At 39.0% G+C, this 20,878-nt stretch overlaps 3 protein-coding genes across 3 annotated transcripts; all 3 read right to left on the reverse strand.

Annotated features, from left to right (window-relative positions):
• ltb4r (leukotriene B4 receptor) lies at window positions 1-5,144 on the reverse strand. The gene is made up of 5 exons (XM_062444588.1): window positions 5,101-5,144; window positions 3,987-4,552; window positions 1,243-1,519; window positions 73-686; window positions 1-17 (listed from the first exon to the last, which is right to left on the reverse strand). Exons 2-4 carry the CDS (start codon window positions 4,472-4,474, stop codon window positions 303-305), a joined length of 1,149 nt encoding a protein of 382 aa, XP_062300572.1. The 5' UTR covers window positions 4,475-4,552; window positions 5,101-5,144; the 3' UTR covers window positions 1-17; window positions 73-302.
• Window positions 5,145-6,775: 1,631 nt separating this feature from the next.
• On the reverse strand, window positions 6,776-10,123 carry LOC134005497 (leukotriene B4 receptor 1-like). The gene is made up of 4 exons (XM_062444423.1): window positions 9,569-10,123; window positions 7,714-7,914; window positions 7,530-7,570; window positions 6,776-7,079 (listed from the first exon to the last, which is right to left on the reverse strand). Exons 1-4 carry the CDS (start codon window positions 10,121-10,123, stop codon window positions 6,776-6,778), a joined length of 1,101 nt encoding a protein of 366 aa, XP_062300407.1.
• Window positions 10,124-15,434: 5,311 nt separating this feature from the next.
• LOC134005639 (tripartite motif-containing protein 16-like) lies at window positions 15,435-19,817 on the reverse strand. The gene is made up of 7 exons (XM_062444577.1): window positions 19,569-19,817; window positions 18,627-19,001; window positions 18,274-18,369; window positions 17,618-17,851; window positions 16,874-17,021; window positions 16,729-16,788; window positions 15,435-16,644 (listed from the first exon to the last, which is right to left on the reverse strand). The coding sequence occupies exons 1-7, from the start codon at window positions 19,815-19,817 to the stop codon at window positions 16,115-16,117; spliced, it is 1,692 nt and encodes a 563-aa protein (XP_062300561.1). The 3' UTR covers window positions 15,435-16,114.
• Window positions 19,818-20,878: the final 1,061 nt, after the last annotated feature.

Genomic DNA, 20,878 nt, shown 5'->3' on the forward strand with positions numbered 1-20,878 from the left:
CTTACTAGAACTGATATCTTAAGGATTACAACTTTCAAGGGATGCATACAGAAAGCACATATGGTTCAAAACACTTGTGTCCAGTGACATTTCCTGAAATTGGTTCTTCAACTAGCAACAAGATAAAGGTTTTATTCACATTATGGTGATTTTATGACTGAACAGGTATATTTTTCCCTCTAATGACTAATGCAATAATGCTCACTGAAGTTAAAGCTCAAAATAACATGATTGTTATGAGTTAACACAGTTTAAATAATTTATCGTAAAGTGTAGTCCAGGTAAAATGGTTTGAGTTGGAGCTATTCGATCTGCTCAGCACTTTCTAGAGTCTTGAATACAGACTCGCCCAGATATTTCTCTGCTGTGCTGCTGCTCCTCTCCTTGTCTTTGCCTTTCAAAGCCTTCCCCAGTTTGACGGACATTGTGTGCAGAACAGATGTCTCATCTGGTGAAGAGTTTGCACGGCTGCTGCGGGTGAAGGACGTGCTCCTGCTCTCTGAGTTGGTGGCCTCAAACAGTTTGGCCATGAAGCTTAAGCCAGCTTGACGAATGTGGGAACTGCCGGCGAACACGTAGAGGATGGGGTTGACGGCGCTGCTGAAATAGGCGAACGCTGTGACATTGGGACGGGCTGTACGCGCAGCATTGAGCACTGAAACACTGCCAGTCAACAGGCCAACCACCTGGAGATGGGAAGTTAGGGGAAGGGAGGAAACAGGAGTACAGCAGTAAGTTCTCAAATACTGTTCTCACTCACAAATTGATTGCAGTTTTTTGTATTTTGCCATTTTTTTAAAAGAAATTTCAACTCTAATATAAGTTCCTGCAGATGTTATACATTAGAAGGTAGAAATTGTAAACAGAGTCACAGGAAAATGTTCGTTGTGAAACATTTATGTGGGAAGGGTTGAGTTTCTTTCAAACAATATCGTATCCATTTTTAATTTCATTCTTTCATATTGAAAGTTCATTAATCTATGTGCTTTTCTTTTAAATGGCTGCATTAAATATTAATTTCAAAAATGTGTACTTCACGTTAAAGTAAGCAGTATCAAAATGATGTGAAATCTTTAATAGAAAGTGCATGTTTTGAATCCATTGCATGTTTTTCAACATCTTGCTGAAATGTCTGATGCAATTTTTTTTTCTAGAAAGACTGCAATATTCCGTTCTTTGGTCTCTTAGGAAAACAGTAATAGTTTGACGCCCATGAAGGTCAATGTAAAGATTGAAACTCACCTCTATGATGTTGACAATGTGATAGGGCAGCCAGAATACGGCGAAGGCACAGATGATCAGCAGGATCAAGCGGCTGCCTTTATTCTTGCGTTGGAACTTGGCGCTTTTCAGACGGCAGATGACGGAGATGTAACAGACGTTGATGAGGGTGAAGGGCACCAGGCAACCCATGATGGTCTCAAACACGTATTGGAAGACCTTGTGGTTCACGCTGCGCCAGTGGTACGGTATGCAGAAGCTCAGAGTAATATTATTGTGAAATGTCTTCTTCAGATTACTGTAAGAGATACAGAAGGAGCAGATAAATATAAGGTGAATGTGATGATGAGACATGTAAAGACAAGACTGCAACAAAATGTAAGTTTTTTTCTGATCATACCCTAAAATACATTCACTGTCAAAGTTTTGCCATCAACTGTGGAAGTTAATTAGCAACAAAACTATTAAGCAACCACAAAACAGATTTAGTGGGTGACACAGTGAGTGTACAGGAAAAGATTAGTGAGAGCAGAAAAAGTTTTGGGAGCACAAAATTCAATAATTAGAGTTATTGAGCCCTTGAGATGACCTGCATCTCTCCATTTAAGTGAGTAGTAGAGCTTTCAGTGCTGCTCTGTTCAAAGTGGCACACTCTGAATGCAGGACACACTGGGTTTGACCTGGAAGTCATGTGTCAGTGTGTTAGATCACATCTACATCCGGCTCTTTCAGTGGGCTCTATCATTTTTAATCATCTAAAAAGGCACAACGGTCATACATGGGCATGTTTTGCTGCAATATATATACTTATCCAAAACTGTTGGCGCAACAAGTAACTTTTTAAAGTTTCAAGAGTTAAAAAAGAACTCACTGGAGAAAATAATGAGGCCAAAACTGACCAAATCTGGATTTAAAAAATCTGGATGCATGGTCTCAACTTTTATATATTGAGTCACAGTTTGGATTTGGTTTGTTGTTTTGTAGTAATTCTGTTCGGAATAAACGTCCATATGTATGTTTTCTACCGGACAAACTTTATTAAACTGCCTGATAGTGAAAATTATGAAGAAATAAAATGTATAGCTTAATTTTTCTATGTACAATTATTATTACACATTAGCACTATAAAAAATCCAGATGAATTGGTGATCTACAACTACAAAGGACATTTTAAAATCAATCACTTAGACATCATAATTATTTGGTATTGGTTTATCTGCACAACTCAGAATAGTCAGTGTACTGTATGTGCAAACACTGAAAATTACTCCTTAAGGGTGTAATGTGAAGTTACCACCAGTATCTGTTCATATCATTGAAATAGTTGCATTCATAGCTGTATCTGTATTTACACAAAGTGGATGTCTCTTTCATATATCTACAAGTCTAGAGGGCGATAGAATAAAACAGCATGTTAACCAGCTACCTGTATTGATCAAATAATAAAACATGATTTGTATTCCTTCAAAACACCTTCAAAAGAAGAAAAAAGTCTAAACTAAATCTAAATGAAAGAACTCTTTAAGAAATGTTAAGGGTGTGCATGTAAATCATTAGTAAAAACAGAACAGGAAGTTCACGGAAAAAACACAAAGCAGAAATGTGTTGGGCCATATTGAGGAAACTACTTTTGAAAAAAATGGGCCATAATACCTCATCAGATTATATTGCACAATGTTTTTCTAAGAAAAAGAAGTAGGTTGTGCATTCGGTAAAAGGAGGTTGAGATGAAAACACTGATAAGCTGAAATGTGAAAAATAAAAATGGTAAAATCTTTAAAGCTCCTTTGGTACCATTTGCATGCACCTTTAAGACAGTCCCTAACTAGCTTTGTTTAGCTCAATTGAATCAAACCCTACTACATTTTCATGTCTTGGCAGGTGTGAAAGCAGCAATCTCACTTTCTGCAGACCAAATCAACCAAGACCTTGTTGAAGTGGTGGTCTCAATCTGATTAGAAACAAAGAGCTTTGTATTGTAATCATGAATCAAGGGTTGACACAGAGCAGTGATGAAATATGTTCTCTTCTCGTCATCAGCCAACTGAAAGCAGCACGTCTTCAGGTGACATGAAGCAACACATAGTTTTCGAGATGTTGCCTTGATGTGCATTCAGATGTTTCATTTTGTTCACGTATTGTGGCTTGGTATATGGCCAAAACAATGACCGCAACTATACAAAGATGCCAATTCTTCCAGTCCATTTGGAAAGCAATCCTGGAGAAAAAACAAACTGTCTGCCAGACTTATGACCAATGAAGGAAGTGGCAGCTCCCATGTGGCTTTGTGTTGATACATTTTGGTTTGCTTGAAATGTTGCCTGTGTGAAACCAAACTGACCCAAAGGCAAAATGCAACAAAGTAGCAACTCATCCACTGAATCAAATCAAAACAAACGACCAATAGATGTAAAAACACCTACAGGTGCATCTGTAGATGACAAAAAAAGTCAGGCTTCCTTATCTGATCATGAGGTAAACCGTGTGGTTAATCCCTCCCTGCACAACTAATCTGATGAGAAGTGATAAAAGTTACTGAAGAGTCTTGCAGAATTAGGTGTGAATATCAGCCTATTCTTTGTTTTTCAAATTAAGTTTGCAAATGTAGAAATGTAATAGATTCTAAACTGATTTTTGAACATCTATTGATGGTTATCAGATATCTATCACATATCAGCCTCCACAGTGACAAATGTTAAAAAATCAAGTTTGCAAATGTAGAAAAAGTATTAGATTCAAAGCTGTAAAATAAATTTTAGGCTCACCTGCGGTAGAAGGGCATCGGCAGTGACAAGATGAACGCCATCACCCAGACCACTAGCAGGAGGACCAGCAGGGAGCGTTTGGTTCGCATTCTCTGAGAAAGAAAAGGCTTTGTGACGGCCATGCAGCGGTCCAAGCTCATCAGGCAGATGAGGTAGATGGACACGTACATGTTCACACTCGACAGGTAATGCACCAGTTTGCACGCTGCTGAACCAAACTCCCAGCCTTTGCCCCCAGCCAAGTAACGTAAGAACAAAGGGGCGCTGAGCAGCACGAAAGCATCTGCCAGGGACAGATTCAGCACCAACAAACAAGTCACTGATCGCTTCCTCACTCTGCAGAACACCGACCAAACCACAAACAGGTTCCCAGGGAAGCCCAGCACAAACGCCAGGGTCAAGATTACAATGCCACCCAGAGCTGAGGCGCTGATGGGCAGAGAGAATGCAGTGGAGGAGATGGCGGTGGTGATATTGGATGCCATCATGAAAGCCACTGAAGTATCTGAATGTGTCTTCTGCAGCTGTGAAACTAGACTCACACCTTTTGCAGGAAACAGGATGTTCTGTTGTAAGATAAGAACGTATGTTACTGCTCCAAAACATTACAAAATATGTTTTTTTTCTTATAGATTTCTAGATACAGTATCACTTCACACATTTCTCACAATGTGATAATCACGTATATATTTTATTGAATAAGATTTGTGTGCAGAAAAAAGATACAGTCAGTAAGTAGTGCACTGAAAAGCATCAGACCCAGAACATTTTTAGAATCCAAAAAGGAGGGGAACACCACTAGTAATCGTTTTTTTCAAAAACATATTAATGATTGTTAATCCTGGCTGTGCCGAAATTATTTTTTCTTTCACCCATTTTTAAATAAAATAAATGCAGCTTTCCCCGCTTGTCTTATACCTGTGAGCCCAAGTCTCCCTGAATTATGTTTTCCTTAATTGTCCTTCAAAATCCACCAATGTAATGATCTTATGAAGGAGCACAATATTGTTTTAAATTAGTCTGTACAGTAATGTAACTCTTCTCTTTTATTTCACATAACCAAGAAATAGAAAATACATCATCTTTTTTAGATACATCAAACTTGCATACTGACCTTAAGCTGCTGATTTTTTATCCTGACTTTTTATAGCCTCCAAAGGCAAATCCACTCCAAAAGTGTGCTTATTTCTCTTAGATGATTTAGTGTTGACTCCTTACCTTCCTTCCTTGCATTGAAGACTGCGTGTGGAGTGTTAAGAACAACATTGGGTAATATTGAGTAAGAAGGATCATGTGAGGGGAAATCCAGTGACCACAGGAAGCCAGCTTGAGCACACTTCTCTTGTGCCCCCAACACTGTTTCATGCTACTATTGAATACTACTCTTGCAGATTGGTGCATGGGTAATACCAGCTTTATAGAAAAATACTGACACTGACTGATCTGTTACCCTTTGTGGTGGATCATTTGTGCTGCAGTCATCCAAAAAACAGATGTTATGAATGTGAAAATTAAACCAGTAGTGTTTTATAATGTTTAATGTTTTGATAATGCTACTTATTACAACTCACTGTCTCGTTTGTTTTTTGTCATTGAAATTGAGTACATCATTACGGAAGAGAAAAGAGATGATATTACGACAATGTTGTGAAAGCAGTGGCAGCATCCTGTTAAATGAAGAACAGGAATGAACAGCGCCAGACACTGTCATGAGGATGAATAAGAGAGGTGGTGAATATTCCAGTAAACTGCCAGGATCGTGTCGATACTTGAGCATTAAATCATTTCTACGTGGTCATGCTGTTTTGAAGAAGGCTTTTTTGGCAGATTTACTGAATATTCCTCTTTCCACACAACCGTCTACAAGTTACTTACGAGGGACAGGGTGTACTACGTGTATTACATAACAAACCTGTGATGTGTCACTTTTTTTCAGTAAATATCCATTACTTCATATCGTATTTTTCTTTCTTTCACTGTGCATATTCGTAGGATATATTGCAACTTTTCAGTTTAGGCTTTTCTCTTTAAAGCCATGCCAATCATTAACCTGTCTGCAAGTCAAGTTTCCCTTAGGGGACAATAAAAGCAACTGAACTGAACTGGACTGAATCATTGTTTTTTCATATTAACAGTGGATGAAATGACTACATGACTGTGTGTAATGTGAATGCTGCTTGTAGAGACAAATCCACAGAGAGTTATCACCACCAACCTTAGGCTACAGAACATATTACCATTCGTGGGCATGCAGGAACAATCTAACATCATCACAAGGAGGAAGCAGAAGTGACATCTCAAGCAGTTGAAGCCCTTAACTTTTGAATTCCAGGGAGCATTTTTACATAAATAATACATTCACTTCAAGTTTTGGAACTTTGACCATGTTTAACATAGATATCGAACATCATAACAGTATAAAAACAACAGAAATCACATAAAGCATGATATGTCCCCTGTAACAATATTTCTTGTTTCAGTTCATCTGGATCTTTCTAGGCTTACTTTCGACATTTTTACAAGCAAAACAAAAAAATGGCGCAGGAAAAATTACATTACAGTGATGTACAGTAAACATAAGGCTCCATCTCTCTTTGAGGGATGGATGTGGAATGAAAAGGAGTTTTTTCAGGTTGGTGAGGGATGAAGTTCAGAGCAGGGCTCATATATACAGGTCTAATCCACTGCATCTTTCAAAGTTATTGAGTGGATTGAGAGATTTAAAGGCCTGTGTCCTTTATGCCCCAGAGAAACAATGCCAGCATCAAGCCAGTTGCCTCCCACGTCCTCTATTTACCATTCTTCACAGGTTTGACATTAGAGCTCGAGTTGGTAACAGAGTCCTGATCTTTGTCTTTTAGCATGACGGCATCCGCGTCTTTGTCTTTGTCACGACTGTTCTGGCTGTTCTGTCGACTCTTCCGGGTGGCGGACTCCAGCCCTGTGCCCTCAAACAAGCGGGCCATGAACGCCAGCCCTTCTCGCCGAATGTAGGACTTGCCAGCAAAGAAGTAGAGCACCGGGTTTGCAGAGCTGCTCATGAACGCCAGGGACGAGGTGACGGCACGGCTCCTGCGCCATATATTACCCAGTCTGGGGGATGAAAAAATTAGGAGAGCATTTTATTAGCCAAAAAATGGTGACTTGTTCATTTAATGTAATGACAACAGAGTTCTTGAGCTAGATGAGAAGGTACAGCCTCTCATGTCTGTGTAAGTGTGAAGCTAGAGCTCTGTATTAAGTTAAAAACTACTATCACCTCTTAAGCTCAGTAATTAATACATTGTAAGGTGCTGCCAATTGTTGTTTTTTTAAATTACTGTTTGTTTATGGTTTAGAAACAGTATACATTTAATTTGTGAGATGCATCAGAGATGCTGATAGCTGTATTTTTTAACTAGTTAGGTTAGCATTTTTCCCCTGCTCCCATTATGCTAAGCTATGCTAATTTCCTCCTGGCTCTTACTCCATACTTAAAACACACCCAAGAATGGTATCAATCTTCTTATCTAGCTGTAAGAAAACAAATAAATGATCACTTACAATTCTTTTGGTTTACCAGGTGGACACAAAGCCCATGTAACCTGAGAACAAAACAAATTGTTTAATTTATAACATTGGAACATCTCTTTACACTTTAAACCTCCTTGCATGCTGAATACTTTTAAAATCTGTATATTTAAAACTTTATATGTCTTGTTTCTAAAATACAGGATGTGTGACATACTTGCACCATGTTGATGACGTGGTAGGGTAACCAAAAGATGCAGAAGGTCACCACGATGGCTAGGATGAGCTTCTCACTACGGATGCGACGGCGGAACTTGGTCTGCCGGATCTTCCGTAAGATGCAGATGTAACTAAATACAATGATCCCATAGGGAATTAAAAACCCCACCATGAGTTCCAGTGTATACTGGATTACCACCTGCACAGGGGAAATAAGATGAGAATGTATAGCAGGAAAACAAAATCTTATTTTTTGACAATCTCTACTAGGTAAAGTTCAACAATGACTGCCCCAAAAAGTAAGGTAAGTGATTCTGAATTTTGATTTAAACAAAAAAGCTAAAGGACATTTAATTAGGTGTTACTACCCCTGTCAAACTGAAATCTATCTCTTGAAAATTACAGCTGATTCAAAAACTAGTCTGGGACAACCAGATCAAAATCTTAAACCAAGTCATGCTTGAGGTCACGGTATGCTATAAATGAACCACAGTAGTTCGTACAATGTGTTGTCTGGACATATCTGAAGTCTTGTCCTGCCAAGGTGCCAAACTCTAAGGTAAAGTGAAAAGCCTACTATTACAGAGTCAGGTGAGAAATTATCATTATTTCATTAATAAGGATAAGAACTCAAACAGCCAGATCACACCAAAGCATGTAATGCACCCGCCGATCCACGAGACAATACCTTATCAGTGTCACATTTTGTCTCGCTTTGGCATTAAAAGAACATGTGTGCACGACTTTAAAAGAGCCTGTCAAGTGGCAAAATTCAGATGACGTTTATAAAGTGACTAATTTCCACATTTTCAGATGGTAGTTTGGGTGGATGGTTAGATTCTAAATTGCAAAAAGTGGACTTGATGACTGTTTCCTGTTTGCAACAGTGGGTCAGCCCCGTGTTTTTATAAAACTGTAACAATTGTTACTGTGTTTACTGATGCCATGAAGAAAAAGATTGCCTGTCTTTAAGGAAGTAGTAACTTGAACCATGATCTTTCCCTAGCCGTAACCAAGTGATTTGTCTGCCTAAAACTACCCACACCTTAACCATAGAATTATCACACCAGAATACTTTATTATTTTTCTACCAGTAATAGTTTTGTAAAGCGCATACGAATTATTGTTATCCTGCCAATTATTGCATATTGAGGTGCACTGAAAAATCTGTGTCCTTGTACTGAGGTCTATGGTTACATTTTGTGACTATTTTACCCTCTGCTGGTATCAAATGTGACACTGATACAGTGTCCTCTAGTGGATCAGCAGGTGTATTACACACTCTTGCATTATACTGGGTTGGTCAGCTGGTTGGACGCAGGAACAATGACAGATTTAATTAAATGATCAGATAGAAAGAGAGCTGGGAACAGAAGTTCAAACCCTGCACACTTTCTAATCTCTGCACAGCTGTCCAGCTGCTGTGTGAAGTGGGTATGAATGTTGGATTGCTGGTTTCACAGCGTTGCAAAAAGAGTCTTAAATACAAATGCAGTGTCAACTGAATTTAGATGATATATAGATGTATAGTATATACATGTGAGCCTGCAACATTTTATATTGATTCACGCATGGGTGGTGCTTTAGTAACATGGTAAATGTAATGGTATTGATTCTGACTTTTGCACACATTTTGCATAATTTATCCTTGTACATATTCTAAAGTTCCTATACAGGAATGAGTATTCACAAAAAAAATCAACACTGATTGCCCATCACTGTGTCTGTTTAGCTGCAGATATAGATGCTTTTACACATTTTTCTATTTTATTCAAATGACAATGTTAGAAGATGTGCAGCATTGGTGGAGAGTGCTTTGTAGTTACAATATATTCAGGTCATCATTGACTCACATGGCTGTCTTCATCATGGAATGAATCGCACACCCCGCGACCATCAGTCATCCTTACACTTCTGAAGATAATTGCAGGAACAGAGGCGACCATCACAACCACCCACACCACCGCCAGCATCCGCAAGACAGTCCTCTGGCCCGTGATGGCACTGACGCGCTGCGGCCACAGCACTGCCACCAGCCTGTAGACGCTCATCAGCATGATGAGCTGGATGGAGGCGTACATATTGACCAGGCAGAGGTAAAAGATGATCTTGCACATCACATTCCCAAACACCCACTTCTTCATAACCAGGTAGATGATGAAGAACGGGGTCAGAGCCATCAGGGAGCCATCGGCAATAGCTAGGTTGAGGATGAGGAGGGTGGTGATGGACTGCTTTCGGGCACGCGCCAGGATACTCCAGATGATGAAAAGGTTTCCAGGGAAGCCCAAGAGGAAGACGAGGCCTAAGATGAGGGCACCCATAGCAGTGCCGACTTGACTATCCACAATGGTCTCATTTGCTGCACTCAGTGTAGAGTTGAGAGAAAAAATGTGTCTCTGGGCCATTTTAGTTACCTGCAAAGGGGAGAGAATATTGGTGAACTACTTCTACCTGTTAAGGGAAATGAAATTCAGAAACTATAACAATATTAGAGAATGCAATTACTGTTTTTTGGGTTTTTTTGCAAACCTCAGACATGTGCTTTTTAAAGATAATAATCAATATGAGACAGTGTTTCCAGAGCATCTCCTTCCTGACATCAACCTACTGTACTGCAAAGTGACTCTGACAACTTCCAGAGATTTCTGACTAATAATGAAGCCTCACCTCTGAATCCTACTCCATGTTTAATCTGGCACAGACTTCAGGTTTGACAATACAAGTATGTATTTCTGCAGGAAAGCGTAGGAGTGTGGCGCAAGTGTAACAGGTTTTAACGGAGACTCTTAATTCCTGAAAAACGAGACCAGACACGAGTGATGAGCAATAGTCACCATGTTGGAGTCAGTATTTGAGCAGTGATTAAGTATTAGATTCATATTCACTTTTTAAAAAAATCTTTAGGCCTGACAGAAATGTTTATTTGTTGGACCATCCAAACACAGAAAAACAAACTAAAAATAAAATAAAATAATAGACAAGAAATATAAGAAATAATATGCACCTGAAGTGGACACCAAGATATGTACTTTTGGTCTGGGGCTGTTGTTTGTTTGAGCGTCTTATTTCGATTAAGGGAAATCTTAACAATAATCTTGAAAGCATACAATTATATTATAGACATTGGTGCATTTCCAACTTTGTGACATGGGTTTGGAGAAGTATTTTTCCTGTTTCAATGCCACAGAGCCATCTCTGTAGATTTTCCACAGTTGACTGGCCTGCACAGATTTCTGTTGTCAATCTCATCAAGCCGCAACTCCATTTTTGTGGCTGACCTCTTAATGCTCCTGAGGTAGAACAAGAGCAAATCCTTTCAGCCAGGTTACAAAATCTTGAATGCCAAAAGCCTTCTCAGAATAGTGGAGGCTGTACAGTGGATTAATGCCTGTGGTTTTGCAATGAAATGTTCAACAATTGATAGGTGTAATACAAGCAGGTGTAATGTAGTGTTTCAGTTCAGTAATAAGTTTGGGTGTATTTAAGATGATCAAAAGTTTGTTTTTTATCTGTGTGCAGAATAACGTTCAGCTTTATTCTGACTTTATCTGACTGCTTCCTCAGTATTCAAAAATCCTACTGGGTTTGTATTTTTCATGTACATTAGAAATGTATTCTGGCCTGAGCCTAAAGGATTTATAAATTAGCAGCAGCATTTAAGATCTACTCTAAAACTTACAAGAAACCAGTGCAAATGTATAACATATGAGGGCAATATTCCATATTTTTCTTGTTGTCAATAAATCCCATGAAATGAATCCTACTAACAAGCATCCTCTGTTTATCAAGATGTTTAATGTACGTCATGCTTCTGAGCTCCATTGTTGTCCAAAAACTAATAGAGAAACATAAACATCCTCAACACATATAGCACAATCACTGTATACTGTTATGCCGCTGTAAATACCCACTACCACATCATCAAATGTGTATCAATACGCCACTTGAAAACTAGTCCCCATCAGATGCACTTTTTACTCCTATTTGAGTACATTTGTTTAAAGGTACAGTGACCAGCTGTTTAAGGAAATTAGCTGGCATTTTTTAAATAAATGAAAGTATATATTTGAGACATATTTTAAAAGATTCATCTCCTGTATAGGAACACATGGGCTCAAAACTGAGTTCCAAAGAATCCAGATGTGCGCCAGTCAGTTATAAAACCGTTCATCTTACTGGAAACACACAATTTCAAAAAGTCACATGGCAAGTTATTACTTGTCCAACATATCGTGACTATTAGTACAAGAGTACGCCCTTGAGAGTGCTGACACTCAAACTATGCAGTGTCAGTACTCCCCTGCATATTATGAAATATTCACACCCACATCTGCTCGCCAAATTTCTTTGATAATTCTTTGCAGTTTGTGCTGTAATTATGCATTATTACTGGCTAAATCAGTGTGTAATTGGTTGTAAAGGTAAACAAGTGCAGATCATGTGACATTACAGGTAGAAACACAGCAGAGATAGAATGATTGCATCCTGAGAAACTGCCATCTACTTTTAGTGCAGCTCCTGTAGAATACTAATGCTGTTTTTTGCATGATTTTGTATTTTAATGAAAAAGCTCTAAGCATTTCATTAATATCACATTTAAGGGGTCAGGTTTTCCTGTTTATAATATTAGTTTTATTTTTTTGGCATTAGGAAGTGGCGTTCAATACTTTGTCAAAATTAGGTATGTCATTCATTTAGTTATGGTAACTATGCAGAACATTTTCCAGAACATTTCTAGATTGAACAAGATACCACGGTGAAGTATTTCTATAGAGGATATTAAAACTTACGTTAAGTTTACTGTAATACTCAAGTGATTTTTGGATATTTTTCAATAAAAAGTTTTAAAATAGAAACATGCACATTGCCAATAATAAGACTTTGTAGATATAAACAAATGGAAGATCTATACAAATTTGTAATGCTGATGACATTGTAGAAAAACATTTTCCAGGTTTTTAGAAGGAGAGAGACAAAGAAATGTGACCACATGGGCAATGTTTATAGAAAGCCGGTCAAACCACATTGACAGTGGCATCACAGCAGCAGCAGCAGCAGCAGCAGCAGTGCGTGAGACTGTGTCACATTTTGCAATGAGACGCTATACCAACTATAACCAGATATAGTTGGCATCATTGTCATATTTTCTTTTCTGTTCCTCTTGTTGGCGGCAGTGTTTGTTTGTTTCCTTTTAAACCCACAAGCTTTTTCTTGACATTTGTACAAACCAAGCTCCCTGTAGAACAAGTGACCACATCACAGAGTAGAAAACCTGTCTGACTCAAAAGGTGTGTTTTTGTGTGTTGTATGACTCACCTGCCTACTAAGAAAAAAAAAACAACACACGGTACACACTGCACAACTCATAGAACATGAGCATAACAACACAGATTTAGTCTCACAAACTGGCATGTTGCAGCCTGGGAACCAGACAAATCTGCAAGCTCATGTTTTATTTGCTCTGGCATTTGCGAAAATGGTATGGTGATGCCAGGCTAGGCATGTTTGAACAAATCATACTTGTTGAGGGAACCTCAAAGCAGAAAAAGAAGCTCGGACTGAAAATTAAATTACTAAATAATGTCACAAGACCACATAAAAACTCTTCATATATTCGCAAAAGTATATAGCAAGTGATAGCAAAAAAAGAACTCCTGGAAATCCTAAAAAAGGAAAGTAAAATTCTCATTAAACAGTAGCAGCATAGCTATGGTTCACTGCAGTGATTTGTGTGCAGTTGTAAACACAGTGTTGCTACTGACACAGACTCGTGAATGAGAGATAGGAAAATGAGACTCACCAAGTCATCGGAATCCCAACAGAAAAAAGAAGACACCAACAACTGGAAAAGACGTCTGAAGATGTGAAAGTTTTATTTTCTTCCTTTACTTTTCAGTCTTTCTCAACTCCACGTTTTCCCCCCACCCACTCTCTCTCTCTCTCTCTCGCTCTCCTATCTCTCTCTGTCTCTCTCTCCATTGATTTGTCATGCTTGCTGTAACATGTAGTATAGTGAGAGGGGAAGGTGTGTCCCCATTACCTGGCTTGCCTCTACTCTGGCAATCTGTCAACATCCTCACATGTCGTGCAAGAAATTCCATCTGCTTCTTTTCGACCTGAAGAGTTAGTTCACCCAAAGTATGAAAAGATTTTTCCACTTACCTCTGATAGTTTTTATGTAGGTACCAAACAAAATGGGCAGATATCTCAAAACCCAAGCACGTAAAAATCCAGCAAGGCTAAAAGTATGTTGAAACATGGACATGAATCTGCTGCTATAAAAGCCTCCACTCCTCTGTAAAGGCTTTCCATTAGATTTTAGAGCCTGGCTGCATGGATTTGCCTAAAATCAGTCAGAGGACCATTAATTATCACCAACTGATTTTGAGCAGTAAACCATGGCTCTCAGATGGGCTTGAGGCCAGTCAAGTTCTTTCACACGATATGGGGAAAACCCTTTTTTTTTTTTTTAATGAACCTCACTTCGCTGTGCACAGAGGCATTTTCATGTTGTGAAAATAGGGAAGGACCTTCTCCAAACTACTGTTGTTTAAAATATCCAGAGGAAGAAGTATTCAAATTGGCTTAAACTTGCAATGCAGAACTTCTTTATCCCATGCCTAGCAGTGAGAGTAAATAGTACTTACCTGGATGTAACTCCAGTTCTATGAGTAAAGGCATTACTTGGCCTGTTGCTACTTGTGCGGGTGTACAACAGTGGATTAACTGTTTTGGGCAACACAACCCACACAAAATGATTCGTTTCACTATCAAAATTCGATCAGTTGGGTCAGACAACATTTAGGAAGTGTAGAAAAGCCGCATGATTGAATTATTTTGTTCCTCAGAAAAGCCGCACGATTAAATAATTTTGTTCCTCATATTAGCCCTGGGTTAAACTGGAAGTTAGCTGATTCGCAGTATATACACAACAAACCTACTTTACTTACATGCCAGACCCAGCCAGATTAGCTGGTTGTATGGGATGGTTAGGGTCACGGTTGGAGTCAGGGGGAGTGTCATGTAGCATGTCGTTATAGTGACAACATCAAGGGGTGTGCTGTGTCGTAAAGTCAGTGTTTCATGTAGTCTCTGGTGCGATGTGTCACCATTGTCACTAAGTGCAGTTCTTGAGAAAATGTACTTAGTTACTTTCCACCACTGAAAATACCATTGTATACTGTAACATTAACCTTTCCCATAACTGGAACTAAGGAAACAAAAAACATCCCAAAACCAAAAGTAAGTTGTTCGAACAGCAGCACTGGAACAAAAGTACAGGCAGTAATAAAATATGCTATGAACACACACACACACACACACACACACACACACACACACACACACACACACACACACACACACACACACACACACACACACACACACACACACACACACACACACACACACACACACACACACACAGTTTAACATCTTTGGTTGATTCATACTTTTTCTAAAAACTTCACATTCTTTTAACGTCATCGTTTGTTGTCATATTTTTGGTGTTTCCTTTCAGCAGTAGAGCAGGAATATCCATTCATCCATACTTGGCAAAAGATTGGTCACAACTGAGAAACTCCAAAAGAGCTACACCCGGCAGGTAGATTCAAACCCAGACCAGGATCGTGTTGCTATAAGGTGACAGTGCTAACCACCACATGGAAATGAAATGCATAAAATCTTCCATATAGACAATGCAGTTAAGTTTATTAGGCACAACTTCCCATGTCAGGTAGTACAATTTGTGACAATCAATCAAGACATTTTGAGAGCAGTTGGTCATCCTAATAAGCATTCAGGTCACTTTGGTTGAAAAGTTATTTTTTTTAAAGGAAAAGAAAAAATATCCTGCCTAGTTAGAAAATAACTGATGCGCTTAACAGTGTAAATTATTTGGACTGAATCTACAAAACCTATTAACTTGTACTAGGTTTGAATCATTTTCCATGTAAAATTTCCTCATAAACAAAAACCCCTTAAGGACTGGGCACTTGCATTGACTTGCATGTTGCTTTGCCTTTTCTTGGATGAAAAACTTCTTGATGAGCCTTTAGATCGTATCAAGCTCAAGTACCAACAAAAACAAAGTCAAAAGCCTTTTCACTACAGGCTAGATCTAATTCATTCATGTTAAGGCAGGTTTTATCAGAGTTTTCACGCTCTGTCACCTTCCCTTCACAATAACATCTGACCGGCAAAAGCAGAGATACCATTTTTTTTTTTTTTTAAACTGTATTTCTCTAGAAAGAAGCTCTGGGAGGGACATGAAGGAAAATATTATAGATGGAAAAAGAAGAAAATAAATATTTTGTTATGTTTAAGCACCAAAGTCTTTTAAGTTCTCCCATCTATACTCCTCTAGTGTTTTTATGTTGCAGCACACACTTTTACTACAACAACTTGACCAGCTGTGCATACACTCCAGCATCATACCATTGATAGTCAAGCCCGAGTCCAGGATAGAGAGGCTGTGTGAAGGTGGTCTGAACTTTGTGGAGCAGCACCACCGAGTCAGAGACATGATAAAAACACAAGATGCCTGCTTTATAATCCAGGTATACTCCAATCTTGTAGGAGCAAGGTCCTGACACTGGTGTTTCTACATTATTGTGACGGAACGAGTAGCCCTTTGATGTGCACTCTAAGCTCCAGGACTTGTTGTTGCTTCCAAACCGTGAGTCATCCGATGTTCGGCTGATGTCTTTGTATGACACTGCAGCAGAGAGAGAGCGACCGTACCACTCCACCTCCCAATAACATCGCTCTGACAAACCCTCTTCGCACAGCACTTGTGCAAACTTAGTAAACCTGTCTGGGTGAGCAGCATATGGGCTGGGACCAGGCTTCATCCTGTGCATCTTGTCTACCAGGTAGAGATAGGCGTAGTTTGAGTTCACATCCAGTGTGAGAGCACAGCGATCTGGTAGAAAAAGAGTTTGGACATTAAAACGTCTGACATTAATTATAACTGCATGAAAAAAGAGGTTCAACTGAATTTCCTTACATTGTAAACACTCCTCTCTGGTTGTTGGTTCTGGTGTCAGTGTGAAGTCTACATAAGAAGCTGTAAAAGACAAAACAGTAATTAATTAAAACACCTTTAAACACAAGGGAAACCAATATTTGACTCTGATTTTTAAGAAAGGTACCTGTGGCAGAGATCCTTGGCCACGTGTCCTTCAGCATGGCCTCCAGCTTGTCTCTCAGCTCAGACACACAGTCAGTCACCTCTCTGAAGGAGCGTGGAGGACCAGCTCCAACTGAAATCTCCGGAGGGTCGCAGAAATTGGAGAAAGCCTGGTAAATCAGGAGAGATATATGTCAGAGGCAATGTCAAAGACAAAAAAACAATATGTTAAAAAAATCGGCTTAGGTATAAGCAACTACAGATCGTTTGAGTCAGGAAAGTGAGTTTTGTGCAATTTATTCAGAGTAATTGTTACTCAATATCCCTAAAGAACTAAAATGTATTCATTGTATGTATTCATATTCAATGTACCATTTTGTTTCAGAGCCTCAGCTTGGTCTGAGAGGTGGGAACATGCTGGTTAAAGACAGATGATGTAAACTTAAAATCCACAAATACTTTAATTCAAAGTATTATGTGTTAAAATATAGTTATAGCCCATATAAACTATCAACTAACAGCAGTTTTGCATTGTTGTTGACTTCTCCCTTTTGGTCAGGAGAAGGAACTGTTTTCGGTCCTTTCACCTCAAAGACAGTTAAAGAGCGGTAGTAATGTAACTCAACAGTACTGCAGGAAACAGCATATTCATTCATGCCTTAAAAACAATTCTTTACAGAAACATTAAACACAATAAGCAAAACAATTTTTGAGTGGAAGCATCAACTTTAAAAAGTTGAATGCAAAGCCGAAGAGTGTCTGGTACCTGAATCAAATAGATGTGGTCGTCGGTGTACAGCAGCCGTTCCAGGAGAGCGTCTCTTGTTCTCAGCTTGGCAATCTCTTCCCCCTGCTGCAGCCGCAGCTCTTTAACCTGAGTGATTGCAGACTTCTCCTGTGCTGTGATCAGCTGCTTCACCTCGCTGCGTCTTTTCTGCATGGAGGAGATTAACTGGTCGAAGATCTTGTCACAGTCTTTCACCGAAGCCTCGGCACAACTCTGTTGGCACAAGTTTTTGTTTTTTATTTTCTCTCTCATTTTAAAAGTAGCATTAACTTAACAAAACAATGACATTGCACCCGTTTTAGTGGCACTGCTCTCAAGTGGGCCCTGACCTTTGGCTTCTCTATGGAAGGTAGAATGTATTATATTTATCACTGCAGCTGACAATAAATGCTCACCTGAGAACAGTAGAACTAGGAGGGTACACCTGATTTCACACCATTTTAACAGTAAAACAATAATTAAACATCATAGTCAAAGGTTAACATGAAATTATTTTCAGTCAACATGGTGCTAAGCAGGTATGTTTCTAATAAAATTATGAAGAAATGTTAAAAATCACTTTCAAATTAAATACAAACATTTAACTCGGCAGGTGATGTTGACTGATATAAAATTCAGCAGTGTATTTTTCGCACCTTGAGATTCTCCTCCTCTTCGCTGAGCTTTCTCTGCTCCTCCTCTCCCTGCTGGACTCTTTCCTGGACTTTCTTTTGACTTGAGACCAGCCATTTCTGAAAGAATATATGATTTTTTTTTTTTTTATGAGACTGGAAGAGTTCATGCTTTGAACAAGAAATAATAAAACATTCCAATTACTAGGTAATCCATTAGATATGCCAGCTTTGTTATTAATGATTAAGTTCTATAGCCATCATATTATTATGGACTTTGGACAGAATGAGGTGAATATGTTTGACTTTAAAACCATGACTAGATTTTCAAAAGCTTTAATCAGATGCTCGTTAGTTGTCAGATATGTTGTTTGTACCTCTGTCTCAGCCTTCTGTGTTGAAACAGGGACTGTTTTGTGTCCCTCGTGGTCTTTTACAGTACACAGAGAGCAAACAAGCTGCTTGTCTGTCTGACAGTAGATCTCCATCAGCTTGCTGTGCTCTGTACATATCTTCGTACACAGCGGGACCATAGCAGAGACTAGCTGGTGCTTCATCAACACAGGAACACTGTAGTGAGGCTCGAGGTGGGCTGGACAGTACGATGCCAAGCACGTCAGGCAAGACATAGTGGCTTTCATGGGTTTGGTACCACCGCAGAAATCACAGACAACATCTGTCGGGGCATCACAAGCCAGAGGAGCAGAGGGAGAAGTCTGCTGGCTCTGACTCCTCTTCAGCTTCTCCACAACCTGATGATAAACAAAATGTTTTCAGTTATGGCAAAAATATCAGATCACAGTCAATGTTATGAATGTCGGTTTTGAGATATATCACTTGTTTGCTGATGCCTTATCAGAGCCATTTTACTTGTAATGCATTTACATTTTCATTACATTTTGCATTTCTTACTTAACTTTTGTATGCTTGTGGTTTTCCACAATATGATATGATTTTACCAATCATTATAAATAAATGGGTGACACTACAGTTAGTCTATAAAACTAAGAGACCAGAGACCAGAGTATTTGTGATAATCAAAATAATAATGTAATCAAAAAGAGTTGTATGATCTCAGGTAAGTGAGGTTTGCAGGGCTCTACAGACTGTTAATAAAAATATCTTACATAATAATCTGATATAATAAGATTATTTTGGACTGGGAACACAAACACAACAGGTGGATCAACACAAACAAGAAATGCATGCCCAACAACTTTGTGTACATTTCAAGTGTCAGTGAAGCATTAGTGTTAGACGCAAAAACAGGACTATTAAGGTAATATAAAGTATGAGAGATACTGTTATTCCCGTTTTACCTCAGCCAGTGTGTTGTTCCTCCGCAGCACAGGCCTGGGACTGAATCTCTCTCTGCAATCGGGGCAGGTGTACTCTCCCTTCACATTCTTCACGTCCCAGAAGCGTTTTATACACTTTTGGCAGAAACTATGACCGCAGTGAAGAGTGACTGGCTCTAAAAGCAGCTCCAGACATACTGAACAGCGGAACTGATCCGGGTTCAGGTCAACTCCACACCTCTCCTCTTGTTTATGTTTCTTCTCAGCCATGTTTAGGGTCACTACGTCCCGGCGTGGTTCCGTCGTCTGTCTTCTTCTCCTTTGTTGCTTTATGACAGCTTGCATCCTTTGAGTTGAATTACTGCCATCTTCTGGGGTTAAGTAACTCCTACCACGTCCTGGTTTTCAAACTCTTTCCATCAGTCCAGTTCTCTTAAGAAAGATGAAGTACTTCCTGCCTGTTTCACTATCACCACACTTTAATATATTTCTATTATCTCCATCATGTCCTTTCTTTCTGTAGTGTATTTCTTGCATACGACTTTCATTTACTACTGTTTCTGGTGCCTGACAATACTCACATAGTCCAGTCGCATGTTTCCCAATAAAGTGAAGATTCCAATTTAAGTTGCTGTGTCCTATTCTTAGTCTGGTCATTACCACCTCCTTTCTATTTCCTCCTCTGTTTCTCTTACCCTCTCTGTCTTGTATTGAATGTATGTGTCTCCCTCTTACTTTCTGATCCCAGTGCTACTGCCACTCATTATTGCTTTTCTTCCATGCAATAGCCTACTCTTTCTTTCTGATTTTGACAGTTTAATTATGATATCCATATTTTCTTTTTATCAGCTTGTATGGGTCCACTCTTCCATTGCCCATAATGCCATTGTATGCAGGAATCCAAATTAATGTGACCAAAGTGCCTTTTCTAGTTAGTTGTGAGCACTTTTCCATGATCTCATATATCAGGTCTGGTTGGATGTACAACGCTTTAGGCTGTACAGAGTAGATACTGAGTCACTGCAGATCAGAACTCTATTTTGTTTGGTTTCTTCAGCTCACTCCAGAGACATCCAAATAGCATACAACTCAACTGTATATAGGCTACACTTAAAAACACTTAGGATTTCCCATTTAATCAGCTGGGAAGTTTATCTGAATAATAAAGGTTAAAGAGCTACTGTGGCCAAACAATGTGAGTTCCTCTTTTTTTCTCTCTCTTTTTATAAACGAATACCTCCTCTGAGAAATGGCAGAAGGCTATTTAAAAAGCAGTATTTAGCAGATTTTTAAAATTACTCTATTATTGGGGGGCTCTTATGTCAGTCTCA

This window comes from Scomber scombrus, chromosome 23, assembly GCF_963691925.1.
Source record: "Scomber scombrus chromosome 23, fScoSco1.1, whole genome shotgun sequence".
NCBI classification, from domain to species: domain Eukaryota; kingdom Metazoa; phylum Chordata; class Actinopteri; order Scombriformes; family Scombridae; genus Scomber; species Scomber scombrus.